Genomic DNA, 14,122 nt, shown 5'->3' on the forward strand with positions numbered 1-14,122 from the left:
GCTGCCCAGGAGAAAAAATGCTACCAACGCCATAAAAATAAACCAAGTGATATGGGAGAATTGTACAGTTTCATTTACAAAACATTTTCCTGAATATTGCCCAGCACTATGAGCGTTGCTGAAGTAGATATATAGAGAGATTAAAATCTTCTACCATGGAGAAAGATGCTGCAGCCTGTTCCAGCAATCCCACCAGACCTGCTTCTGTAAAATACTTCCCAGAACAGATACCTTCTTCATCTGGTGAGACAACATCATCAGAAACTGCGGATTCTTCCAAAACATTTGAAGATATGTTCTAAGGAGACACAATTTAGATAGAGTTGAAAAGTTTTATTTAAGCAACTACATTGAATACTCCAAAAGATACAGTTAATCTGATACTGGGACAAAGAACTTTATTCAGTTTTTACTCAGGCAACATCCTCTTTGAAAGAGGCAAATTTCAAGTACTTTTTATTTCACCACAGGCCCTGATCCAGCAGAGCACTTACACATATGCTTAACTTTAAGCCAGTGGGACTACTCACATGCTCAAAACTAAGCATGACCTTACATGCTTTCCTGGATTGAAGCCTGATTCTCTTTGTCACAACCTAATCACAAGAACAGTTTTCAACAACTGTTTCAGAAAAGTTATACCCTGTCTGGAACAGCAAAATCGTATTAGATGAAGCTGTTTTCAGGACTGCTTCTTGAAAATGCTTCTTAACACTGCCAACTTTGATTTGTACTTAGGACTTTTATTATTGCTTCGTATCTCAGTATTAGATGGTAGAAAACCAAAATGTACAATTTGGGGGGGACGGAAGCACATTCCTACCTGAAATGTTACACACCCTACGGGAAGGTATTTTCGATCCTCAAGCATGCTTAAATATTCAGCCACAAGGGCTGCCGAGTGGACCAAACACTGGGCAGATTCAGCATGATTGCTCCTTTCAGAATGCTTTCCAGCCATGTTCTGTAACCAGGTCAGTCGCAGATCTGGGGAAGTCTGATAGCCCTTCGCAATTCTAGTTGAAAATAAATGTCTCGCAATTAGTGTTTATTTACTTATACGTATATTTTACAAGTACCTATCCATAGTTCTAGGCTTGAGATGAACAGCTATGAACTAGAGTCATATACAAAATAATTGCCTGGATTTCCAAGCTAGGAAACTCTTGGTGTTGTTATCATTTAACATTTGTATTGCAGTAGCACCTAGAGGCTAACCAAGTTGGGGCCCCCATTGTGCTAGGCGCTGTACAAACACTGGTGTAAATATATGCTATAGCAGCAGCATAGGAAGAAACAGGGTGGTGTTTAAATAGAAGACCTCATTTTAAAACACTTTGACAGTGAATTTAATGTTCTTGGAACATAATAGCGAAGGGCTTGATCCTGGGAGGTGCTGAGAACTCTAGCTCTGATCCAGCAAAGTGCTTAAGTGCGGAGTAGTCCCACTGGCTTCAAAGTTAAGCATGAGCTTCCGTGTTTTGCTAGATCAAGGCCACAACACACAGCCTCTTGCAGGATTAAGCCCTACTGGCTTTGGGCTGGACAGGGCATAGTGTGGGCGGACACTGTGTGAGCTTCCCCCCTCTTCTCTGCCAATGCACTTGGAGCATAACCTGAAATATCCAGACTGATTCAGTCTGGGGCTCCTCCTGAGCAGACACTGCCCACTGGGCTGAACAGTGCTAATTTCTGTGGTGGTTTGTGGGGTGGAAATTGGGATCAGACCCCCAAGTTCACCACTTGTCACCTGAGCCAAGATGTGCCTTCCGTGCACCAACCTGCTACAGTGCATCAGGGGAAAAGGTGCCCTTATCCAGCTCTCTTAACAGCAATCACACTCCCAAAATCTAAGACATTTGGGCCATGTCTCACTGCAGGCTGATCAGACTCGTTCACCAGGCTCCAGGACCTGGCCTGATAGTTTCAAAATAGACTAATAGCAGCCATTTTAGCTGCCTCTTTCTGTCCTGCTTATCACTCCTTTCCCTTTTGCCTATTGTTCGCTATGGGCCTGCGCCTGGTCCCTCTGAAAAACCTAGTTGTCTTTTACTTCTGTGGAGCTAGACTGGGTCCTGTATCCCAGACGCCTTGCACTAGTACACAGGTCAGAATCTGGAATGGAAAATGTTACCCGACGTTTTCCCTTCCAGGACCGATCTCTCTCCCAGTCTGCCCCACCCATGAGACGTTCTTCAGATATGTCACTGCTGAGGAAGGCTGCATTGCTAATAGCTTTTTGTAAGAATTCGGTGTTTCAATGTTATTTTGGAAGCACTAATCTTGAGCATGGGAGGAAGAGGTTTGGTCAAATTCTGAGGCCTGTGGGTGAGTCTCAATGGCCTCTGTATTTGCAGGAAAAGTGGTGCCACTGAAATAGCTCAAACTGGAGGAGAGGTGAACACCATTTGACCTCTGCATTTAGTGATATTGGCGTGCTCAGCACCATGGGGATCATGGTAACACAAGGAAAGCAGTTTTAAATGTAAAAAAGGTGATTGTTACTTTAAAAAAAAAATCACTATGACAGGGTATTTCAAGTTCTAAAGATGGGAAATACAGCAAGCGCTGTGATACATTCAAATACCACAGCTGATTGTTCAGAGGCATCCACTGTACATCTTCTGCAATAGGCATGTAAACTTTTTTTTTTTTTTTTTTTTTTTTTTTTTTTAAACTCTACCTGTACATCAAGTCTATCAGCATTTCTGGATCTTCCTGGTGTTCCTTCATTTTAACTGTATCAGAGAGGATCATATGGAGGTTGAACACAAGATCCTGGACCTGTAATATAGAAGCCGATGTAATGAATTGCCCTCAGGAACCTCACTATACACTAACACATTAGGGCTGCTGCCTATTCTGAATCTTTGTGCATTTGCTCCTTGTTATCAGTGGGAGCTAATCAAGGGCTTGAGTTTTATAGAGCAGCTCATGGATCCCTCTCCAGGAAATGTATCTGACAGCCCTGCTATACGTGGCTTCATCTAAAATCAGCCTGTTTTAAAAACCCAGAATGAGCCACACCCAAAGGCTTCATGAAAATCCAGCCCCTCTTTCCAGCTAAACGTAACTCTTGGCCCGGTGGTATTTCTCTAACCTGATCGGGGAATGTCGTCTCCCGGAGTTCCAGATCTTCTTCAGCGTACGTCAAAATAGTCTTCAGAGAACGTCTCAAAAATTCCTCATTGAAATTCTGGGACGTTCCCACCAGGGACGAGAGGGACATGGTCACCTGCATTTTTACTCTGGCAAAGTTCTGCAACAGAAAAGTTACTACAATGCAATGATTCCATAGGAATCGTAACTGTTCACTGCAAGGCCGGCGCAGCGGCGTTTGCATCCTTCCACCAGCCATGGACACTGGATAAAAACCAAACATTTAGTAACACCTTCCCTTTCTTAAGGGGGCCGGCCAGCTGAGCAGCCTCAGTTCTTTCTCTGCCTCTGAACAATGCATTTGTTTGGTGTCTCTGTCACTTTGTTTGTGGTGTGTCTTTGGCTGGCATATGGCAGGGGTACTTCGCTCCAGACCAGTGTTCTCCAGAGAAGAGCTGTTAGATTTCCCTGCCTCTTCTTGCTCCTCTCTTGAGCATGGTGTCTGAAATGACCTGGTGGCCCCTGTGCGTCCCAGTCCCTTTAGAGGAAAAGATTACCTCGTGTGTGCATGACCTTCTATTTCAGGTACCCCATTCTGTGTTGTTTCAGCCCACAGGCCAAATCCTCAGCAAGAGGGTACAGAGAGGCATTGTAGTTTCAGTTGACAGAGCCCTGTGATAGCGACTAAGTGAGCTTCAGTTCCCTTCCCCTTTTTGCTCTCAATCTGAGAGCATCTGAGCCCAGAAGCCTGTGCACGCTTCAGTCTCTGCTGTTCACAAACAGCAAAGATTTTACCACAAGATGAAAGAAGATCTAATCTCAGCTGCAGGAACTCTGTAATGAAACACAAGGTGTTTGGGGTGTACTTTGTAAGATTGCTGCAGTGGCGCTGTTAAAACATTTAATAGTAAAGTGAACATTGGGAGCTCTCTTTGTAATGTAAAGTGCATATGGGGAGAATCAGGCTGAGATCCAATTAGATTCATACAGAAAACAAAACCAACAGCACCTAATTAGTCTGGATTCATGCAGACCTTTCACAGAGGACACACTTAAGCCTTGTGATGGGACAGCCAAGGGGGCAGGTTGTGGCTGTCTCTTACAGGGGTGTGCAAGGCGGGCAGAGGGCAGCTCCTGCAGTGGCCTCAGGGGTGCATGCTGCCTTGGTAAAGGGTACAGAGGCGTAAGGAGCCGGCAGGGCCGCAGAGGAGAATGCCAGCTGCGCTCTCCTAGGAGGTAGTGCAGTGGTGGCATTTCCCAGGAGTGTTGTGTGTCACTGTGCGCTCCTGGCCTAATGTGGCCCCGCACCATCTCCCGCAAGGGGCCTGCGCCTAACAGCCCAACCTGGCCCTACAAAAACAGTGAGTAGTAAACAACGAGTCGTTCAGTTTGAGAAAAATTCTACATTTCAGTGGAGGTCCTCGTCCGTTTTTTTTTAATGAGTCCCTATAAAATGACAGAAGAGGCAGCCTGGTCTAGGGGTCAGGGCATCAAACTAGAATGCAGGAGGCCGGGGGTCTAATCTCTGCTCTGCCGCTGACCTGACGTGTGACACACAGCAAAGTCACTTCACTGCTCGGTGCCTTTGTTTCCCCCTCCTATTCTTTGCATGTCTTGCCTATTTAGACTGTAAGTTCTTTGGGGCAGAGACTGTCTCTCACCAGTACAGCGCCCCACATCATGGGTCCCTGATCGCTAATGGGGCTTCTAGGTACTACCGGAATATAAGCAAACACCAAATGATGCTAATAAAATAATAGCACCAGCCATATACTTACATTTCCAATCTCGAAGTTCTGCCTCATAAGGAGGTAAAGAGAGGCACTCGCATGGGACCGTATGGTACTAATGCTGCTGCTGCAGTGTCGCAGAAGCCTCAGGCAGAGATCAGCACACTGCTCGGTCTCCTCTTCGAACAGCAGCTCAGGGAACTGTAGTGACAGCACATGAGAAAAGTAATTCTGCTGGGGCTGCCAGCATCAACTAATGGACCAAGTTCAGAGGTGAATCTAAGGATTCATCTACGTGGACAATTAAACCGCGGCAAGCTGGGGTGTGAATCTACCGGGCACTAGTCTGCGGCGGTCTGTCTGTGTGCATTAGCAGTTCATTAGAGTACTCTGGGCTAGTCCTGTTACAAAGAGGACTAGATCAAAGCGCTCAAACGAACTGTTAACACGTGTCAGTTGGATGCACGTGGACAGACAGACCACAACTGGCTAGCGGGAGGTTAGATTCACACCCCGGCTTGCTGCGGTCTAACTGTTCACGGAGACGAGCCCCAAGGAACATTACAAGGAGTTTATATCGGTGTAAATTACATTTTCTTCCAGTTCTCTCGGTTTCTATGTTAAGCCAGCTTAGACTCCTAGCCTTTCTTACTCAAACTTCATTAGACTCATGGATCAAACTCCAAGGTCCGAGGGTCAAATTCTGTACACTAGGTTGGACTCCATTAAGATATTAATGTCTACATTACCCATGTCAAGAGGGTGTAAATTACATGACGAGGAGCTGGAAGAAGGAGAAGAAGAAAGGTGACATTACATTAGGATAGAGGGTTCTTGGTGTGCATTACAGCAACATGGGCTCCTTAGGCACTGGTGGGGTGGGGGTAAGTAGCTTTAATAGGTCTCAATGAGTAAGAGAGGCTCTAACTTGCCCATCAGCTCAGTGTGTGTAGAAAAGATGTGATATCATTTTAACAAGCAGCCCAGCAAAACAAATTCATTTTGTCCACAGTAGTCAGACCTGAAGAACCAACAGCCTCCTTTCATTCATCAAACCACACAGCGTAAACACTAACATTAGGAAGTACAAAACAACAGCCTTGCAGTGACATGACCCAAATACTGAAGAGAAAACCCCACTACATGTGACAGCCCCCTGCAGGACACTCACCTTTGAAACCAGAGCTCTCTGTGTGGCGAAGCAGTGTTGCAGATAAAGTGCACTTTGATTACAGGCCATGCTGTGGAGAAGAACTTTCAGCACCCCACCGAGAATGCTCTCTTTGGATTCCGTCACGGACACAGTCTGTTGTCAAAATTAAATCAATAGTCACATGAACAAAGTTAACCCTTCAGCCGATCAGGTGGTGCTACTGTCCCGAATAATCTTCACTGACCCATTACAAATATGTGAACCTCACAAGTTTCTGAGCCAAATCCTCAACAGGTGGAAATCAGGCGTCTTACTGAAGCCGATTTACACCTTCTGAGGATCTGGCCCTTGAAGCATTATGTATGCACTAAGCTCTATTACAAGTACTGTTTTAGAGACACACTTTGGCTGGCTCTTGAGTGGGTTTGGAAGGTGGAAGATGCGCCCAGCACAAGAGCCAGCCACAACTGGATTCTCTGTGTGAAATTCTGGCTCCACTGAAGTCAATAGAGGATTTGCCATGGACTTCAATGGGGCCAGGATTGCTCCCTGCTAACACTTAAACAACCTGAGACAAAGAGCAACAGGGACATAGTTGCAGAGAGGAGCTCACTGCACCTCCTTATGGGATAGTTCCGGTGGCACCGTCCCCATGTGCCTCTGGGAAGCACAATGCCTCCTGCAGAGCCCTGGGGCAGAATGGCAAACCTGGGAAGGAACTAGCAGGAATTTGTCAGAGGAGGGCAGGACCATGGAATTATGACATTCTGCCAGGCATTATTTATACCTTAAAACACGCAAGCAAATATTTCCGGCATTACAATAATGAGGGCGACAAGCACCTTTACAGAAGGTTGGAGGAATGCTTGTGATTTACGAAACAGACTGTTAGAAGGCTTGGGGAAAAAAATCACTGGGATTTTTTATCTATTCTAGGATCTCACCTCCTGGATCCCCCTTTCTGCTGCAGCAGCAAAGTTTAAATATGAACAGCAGGAGGGCATAGTTTAAGAATCTGAACCACTTAACCTGCTAGCAAATGTTATTCGGACATCTGCAAAATCCCCCTCGGCCTTACCTGGACAACTATTTCTAATGTATCCAAAATAATCAGATTTGCTTCAGTTGCAAGATTTCCATCAATAAGCGCTTCATGTTCTATCTCTGCCCTTGATCTAACAGAAGAAAAGACAGCATTCAAGTTATAGTTAGTTTAAAAGTCAGGCCGGCACATTCTGAAGGCTCACCAGTGGGAAAACCGTGTTATAAATGCACACAGTTAGTTACGGACAACACCACAAGAATATCTAAATGCACTAATATATGTAAGAGTACAGAGGGAGGGAGAATTGGTTTTTTTAATTAATGTATAAAAAATTCAATGTGATTTAGGTTTATCACCCTCAGGCTAGGTCATGATAATTTCTTTTCCTTTCATTATTCTACCAGTAACTCTCTAATAACAGCATAAGCATCAAACTCCTGCTTCAAAGGTGGTTTAATAGCATTGTAAGGCATGCAACAAAAGAAATAAAACACCTTTTATTTTATGTTACAGGATACGAACACAAGATGGTGCTCTATGAGCTAGTATTTTTGCACTGTCTGCACTAGTTTGCAACTACTAGTAGCTAGATTGGGTCCAGTATATTGTATGTAGTATGTATATCTGGTATTTATTCTTTTGCCTCTACATTATATTAAAGGTTTTTAAATATCAGCTTTCCAGAGAAAATCATATGATTGTGCTATTAAATACAATGCACCTGCTTTCCTGGAAAAGCTGACTGTGGCCCCAGTCCTACTCACACTGGTAGTCCCATGTCTTCAGTGGCACTATTTAACTTCAATAAAATTAGCTGGATTCGGCAAATATCCACTAGTAATTTTAAGTGTGTGATTGTGGCTTGCCTTGCTTGGCTGAGCAGGAAGGTGGGTGGGGAGGGTGCTCCCCTTGCATCCTTGTGTTGGGAAAAGCTACAGTATGGGAGGGACACACAAATGAGCTGGCTGGATGCAGGCAAAATGCGCACGCCATCCTTTCAAAGGTGCCAGAGCTCCCGCTACAGCACTGGCTCCTCCAGGGCCCTGGGAGCAATTCTACCTAACTCAACCAAATTTTCTCCTGGAGCTCCTGCTGCAGCATGTCTGCCCCACACCCTGCCTACCACGGAGGCCGGGCTATAAGAGAATACTCTAGTCCTAAATCTCTAGGCTATGAAGGCTCTGGATTGAGGCATAGACTGTACCACTATTTAAAGGATATCAATTGCAAAAAGAAGGGCTGGGTGGGATCACTTCACTTGGCTGTACAGAATTATTTGTATTGAATAATACTCTACATTCATTTGTGATTATTCTAATGTTAAACTCAAAGTGCCAAATTCTACCCGTAGATGGAGTATGTGCTCACAACTCTCATTGCAACCAGTGGGAGCTGTGCAGAAGAGAGGCCAGATTTGGCTCAGAATAGAATGCACAAGTATGACTTGGAGAGTGGGTTTATGGAGTTGTTTTAGCAGATTTTTCTTTTAAGAGAGAAAGTTAATCTTTTGGCTACCTTGGTAGTTCCATTAGAGACTCCAGCTGTTCAACAGGTATGTGAGGCCACTAGCAGGGATAAGAGAGATTGTTTGGGGTACAGTAGCACAAGCAAGATGATGACACACAGCTCTATAAGCCAAATCCATATCTGGTGTTTTTTTATATCCGCTGCTATGGAATCACACGAGGGAGGAATTTGCTCCCATGTCTCTATTTCATTGGATCTGACAGTGCAGTTCAGCTTTGCCAATGTCTGGACATGACTGGAGGTTTGGATAAAAGCTACCTGGCTGACAAAACAAGAGGTTACAGTCCTGAGTTGGGGGAAAGCAATTGGCAGGGATGGTAGAGGTGGCATTAGCCCTTTCATTTTCAGGATCTATGTCTGTCTTTTGTTGTTGGATGCCTGGCTGCTTCTGGATAGCCAGATTGCAGCAGTAGCCAAGAGAGCTTTTTTCCATCTTCATGCAAAGTATTTTTAAGGGACCCATTACCGTAGAATTTAAGTTCCCTTTTGCTAGATGGTTACAGCCTTTCCTTTTGGACAGACCTCACCACAGTCATCCATGCCAATGGACCACCAATGTGTACTCCACTTCAGAGAGAGCTTGGAATCCTCAACCATTGCAGAGTAAGGCTGCTTGCTTATACAGGGGAGTTTCACATCTGGACCATTTCACACCTTTGCTCCACAGACTGTGCTGGCTTCCCATCCATTTCAGCATGCAGTTCAAGGTGCTGGTTGTGATCTAAAGCCCTTTGCACACAGGAGTCTGCCTATCTCCTCGTACTCTTGACAGCTGAGCCAAAAATTCCTATGTCTGAGGGCTGGTGGCTGGGTGTTCTTAGTGAAGGGTCCTTGACTATCTCCTAGATCTAAGTTTGATGGCTTTCAGAATATGTTACAAAGGCTATTTACTCAAGCTTTTCCTGAGAAGTGGGGAGAGTTCTTTGGTTTTTGGAGAGGGTTAGCATGGCTGACTTGTGTCAGTGTAGCTCATTTTGGCATGTGTTCAAACACTTATAATAAGTGGATGAAGAGGTATAAGATACACCGCACATATGTAACATTCATTCATTGTGTAGTGTGTGCCTGTCTGTGTGTGTGTATGTATGCACGCGCACATGTACACACACAAGCACACACTTACTTCATATTAACTCTAATTTCTAAAACTCTTGGGTTGATACATGTCTGCAAAATGCAACAGTGAATCTCCTGGGATTCTATTCAAAGCTTGTTACACAGATATGCTAGGGCCAAACAGTAAAAATACTGCATTTCTGTTGTGCCGGTGGCAAGCGCTCTGGAGAAGTCACGGAAGGAGAACTATGTACCCCAACGTGCGTCGTTGATTGGATGGGTGCTCTGCAACATGGAGGGGATGAGGCGGAGAATATGGTTGTGCCAAGATCAAAGCACAGGGATCCATGCACAGCAGAAATCCACGGGACCACAAACAAAGGAGGGAAACAGGGTCCAGTCACATGGGAAGAAGGAGTAGATGCACTGTGGGTGGCTTGGACTTCTGTCCATTTGGGCTCTGCTATTTCCCAGTTCCCTCAGAGCTTCACTTGAGCTGTTTGATGTTCATGGAGTTGGGCCAGTCCTTTTGTTGGGCCTTCAGAGTACCACTAAGGGAGAATTTGGGGGGGAGGGATAGCTCAGTGGTTTGAGCATTGGCCTGCAAAACCCAGGGTTGTGAGTTCAATCCTTGAGGGGGCCACTTGGGGATCTGGGGCAAAATCAGTACTTGGTCCTGCTAGTGAAGGCAGGGGGCTGGACTCGATGACCTTTCAAGGTCCCTTCCAGTTTTAGGAGATGGGATATCTCCATTAATTATTATTATTTTAATGGAAGTCCGTGGGTTGCAATTTTAGAAAACGGGAAACGTGCGCAGCAAAACTCACACACCATTCCTGAGCCTTTTAGCAAAAAACAAAGCGAACTTAAAAAGTAATGGGTGTGACAAGCAAAAGGGATTATTTCAGCCAGTTACACACACACACACACACACACACACACACACACACACACACACACACACACACACACACACACACACACACACAAACCTCTGCCAAGCATCACAAACAGCTGCAATGGTTGAGTATGCAGATGTACAAAACGAAAATTACACAACAAAGCCACACACCAATGCTACAGTACCTGAGTGGTTTGTGGCTTCTAAAAACAAAGCACATGTGGAAAAACAATCAAAGGGATGGATTAGGACAGGAAAGGAAAGCATGCTTGGACAACTCCAGAATGCTCTCATGGAATAAGGGAAAGATGACATGAGACATATATGCTATCTGTAAATATAGCTAATGGATCTTTTCTTTACATTACAACTCACTACAGGAATCTAAAAAGATAATGGAGTTTACTAGTCTTAAGTCTCATTCTGAAATGCTGAGAAAGAAATGGAAAGTGATGCTGTGTCTGTCAGCATTAAAACTATTCCCCTATAATCAGCCTGTCCGAGCTTACGGCCTGATCCTGCTCACACTGAGGACAACTGGACTGTTGCCTTTGGCTTCAATGGGAGCAGAGTCAGGGCTTGAGTTTGTAACGTGACCATGCAGTTATTGATGTAGAAGGATAAGATAGAGTTACTTGTCAAGCTTTTCTGTGTTTTGACGCCAGTGAGTCATATCCTTTCTCCATCTTAGATTCTCTTGACTTCCAAATGCACTCCCAGATGGACTTCTTTCTGTCGGGTAACGTCAAATTTGTTTTAAATAAATCAATATTAACTTTTTCCATGTGGCAACCAAAGACTTGGTTGCAAGTAATATGTGACAGACAGCACGAGAAAACTCTATAGCATGCAAAGCCATAACATTTATATGTCCGTACAGTAGAACCGCAGAGTTACAAACACCTCGGGACAAAACATGGTAGTTGTTCTTTCAAAAGTTTACAACTGAACACTGACAATACAACTTTGAAACTTTACTATGCAGAAGAAAAAATGCTGCTTTTAACCATCTTAATTTAAATGAAACAAGGACAGAAACAGTTTCCTTACCTTGTCAAATCTTTTTTTGAAACTTTCCCTTTTTTTAGTAGTAGTTTACATTTAACACATTACTGTATTGTATTTGGGGTTTTTTGTTTGTTTGTTTTTGGGTCTCTGCTGCTGCCTGATTGCGTACTTCCAGTTCCAAATGAGGGGTGTGGTTGACTGGTCAGTTCGTAACTCTGGTGTTTGTAACTCTGAGGTTCTACTGTGCTTATATGGCCCCCCATTACTGTATTATCTGACACTTCACAATCTTTAATGTATTTATCCTCACACCACCGCTGTGAAGTAGAGAAATACTATTATCCCCATTGTACAGATGGGGAACTGAAATACGTAGAGACTAAGTGTCTTGCCAATGTCACACAAGAAGTCTGTGGTGGAACTGGAAATTGACCCTGGTTCTCCTGGGTCTAGTGACCTAGCCACTGGACTAGCGTTCTTCTCATACTCAATAAATACTCTCAATGGGGTGTTAATTCTGACACATGATGGCAATATAATTACCAAAACTGTTAACTATTTCACTGCTTATCATTTTAGCAGAAACCACCATCCATTCAGGGACTGAGTTTCCACTCTGACCCTTGACATACAGTGACAGGGTGTTGGTTCTGCCTACAAGGTCAGGCTAGCATTCCCAGACACTGTTACAGGAGTGCTCTATAAGTGAGACAAGTCTACATATGTAAATAGTTAGGTAACAGATAAAGTGCCTACAGATGGTGCTCACAAATATACAGCATAGTTCCTGGGGTTTATAGGACCAATGAAACTTGTGCACTGCAAACCGCTTCCTCTGTGTAGCTCTTCAGATGGAGCTCTTAACCGATATGCATATCGTCCTGCAGCACTCTACTGGATCTGGGGGCTCTTTGGGGATAGTTTCAAGGGACTCTCATATAGGAAGGTCAGCAGCAACAGGCAAGCTTACTTACCTAGCTGCCCTCTGCTTCTTCGCACCATTTCTTGCCTCGCCCCTATGCTTCCCAAAATAGCTTCTTCAAGTTTTGCTCTCATGTCCTTCGACTTCTTAAATGTCAGACTGTTCATCCTTTCAAACACTTTCTTGCCCTGCAGATTTCAAACCAGAAAAGCACAGATGTTGAGGGAAGCCTCCTTTTACCTGGAATGGACAAGAAGGCTAAATGGATAGAACTCCTATCCCTGGAGACCCTGGAGGATCAGGATGTGCTGTAGGAGATGTCCAGGCCATGACGTCCTCTGCAGGATCTGACAAGCCTGCAGCGGAGAGAGGACAAGGGAGACACGACCGAAGGGAGGACAGAGGACCAACCGGTGACCTGGGAAGCTGCTAAATCTCCACTGCCACTGCAGGAAGTTTTCCCTGACGCCTGAGAGTGAGTAAATAGGACTGTCAGCTTCTCTCTGCTCTTACTTCCTGTGGCAGCCTCTGGGGTAATACATTGGGGGAGGCACTCACCTGCCTGCCCATGGGAGTGGCAAGCGGGCAGAGCCTTTTTTTAAATCAGCCACTCTGTGGTGAGGGGACAGAGTCATTTGGTGGCTGGAAGACGGAGGGAAAGGGACAGAGGCAGAGGGACCGGGGGCTGGTGTGTGTACGGAAAGAGGCACAGCCACCAGGATTTTGCGGGTCAGGAGAGGGTGATCGGTGGAAGGGGGCTCTTTGGCACTGTGTAAGGGGTGGCGATGTCTGTCTTTCACTTTGTGCCTGGGTTCTTGTCTGAATCCCATTCCATGCCTCGAGGGAACTTGAATGCAACTAACCAATATTTCCGTACCTTGTACTCAAAACAGGAGACGCAGAGATACAGCAAATCCAGCAAGCGATTGAGCTGCAGCACGGAGAGGTCTGTGAACCATTTCTGCAGGACGCTTTCGTCGGCATTCCTGAGAACCCACAAGAGGCAGATCAAGAGGCTCCGGCTGGATTCTGCTGAGAAGGTCGAGTGCTGCCGACCAGTCTGAACAGACAGGAGCAATCACTTCAGCCCACACCGATTAGTGCCCCAAATACTTTGATAGTCCATTAAAAATAGCTGCATCAGGTAATTACGCTGGGCTAACCAATCATCATCCATCAGACAAGGGCAGGGGCCAGCAGATTTGCATAAATAATCATTATGAGCTAACGTCTGAATCACCCACATCACCCACAATGACAGAGCCCAGATGACACAAAAGACACTGGAATTCAGCCCTAGCAACACATTTTAAGCTAAATTCAAGTTATGAGAGTGTCCTCCTTTAAGCTCCTTCTCAAGACCCACCTCCACTATGATGCTTTCAATAAATTTCCAGCTAGTTAGCGGGCTGGCAAGGGACCTCCATTCATTAGCAGAATTACAGTAGAGAAAAAAAAAAAACACCAACAACCTTGAAACCTGCAGATGATGGGTCTGTGTAATCTGATGTTCCCTTCATCTCCAGACCATCACCCCCTCCACTGTCTGAGTCATTCAGCCTCTTGGTCTTGGTCTCATTAGACTGGAAACTCTACACTGCAGAAGCTGACCTCCCTTTGTATGGGTATAGCACCCAGCAAAATGGGGTCCTAAAGGGTCTATGGGTGCTACTGTAATCCA

At 45.0% G+C, this 14,122-nt stretch overlaps 1 protein-coding gene across 6 annotated transcripts in view; it reads right to left on the reverse strand.

The window, feature by feature from the left end:
* Nucleotides 1-14,122, reverse strand: part of DOCK7 (dedicator of cytokinesis 7) — a 151,299-nt gene that overhangs the window by 21,853 nt on the left and 115,324 nt on the right. For 4 of the 6 annotated variants that reach the window (XM_065409526.1, XM_065409527.1, XM_065409523.1 and 1 more), the window contains 10 exons: nt 13,319-13,501; nt 12,494-12,629; nt 11,147-11,243; nt 7,061-7,157; nt 6,001-6,135; nt 4,878-5,030; nt 3,101-3,259; nt 2,684-2,784; nt 824-1,016; nt 155-298 (listed from right to left, as the gene is read on the reverse strand). In XM_065409526.1, the coding sequence (XP_065265598.1) occupies nt 155-298; nt 824-1,016; nt 2,684-2,784; nt 3,101-3,259; nt 4,878-5,030; nt 6,001-6,135; nt 7,061-7,157; nt 11,147-11,243; nt 12,494-12,629; nt 13,319-13,501 (1,398 nt within the window). Of the gene's footprint in view, nt 1-154; nt 299-823; nt 1,017-2,683; nt 2,785-3,100; nt 3,260-4,877; nt 5,031-6,000; nt 6,136-7,060; nt 7,158-10,696; nt 10,715-11,146; nt 11,244-12,493; nt 12,630-13,318; nt 13,502-14,122 lie in introns of all 6 variants that reach the window. The other 2 variants (XM_065409528.1, XM_065409525.1) reach the window with 1 other exon arrangement.

Source organism: Emys orbicularis, chromosome 8, assembly GCF_028017835.1.
Source record: "Emys orbicularis isolate rEmyOrb1 chromosome 8, rEmyOrb1.hap1, whole genome shotgun sequence".
Taxonomy (NCBI): Eukaryota; Metazoa; Chordata; order Testudines; family Emydidae; genus Emys; species Emys orbicularis.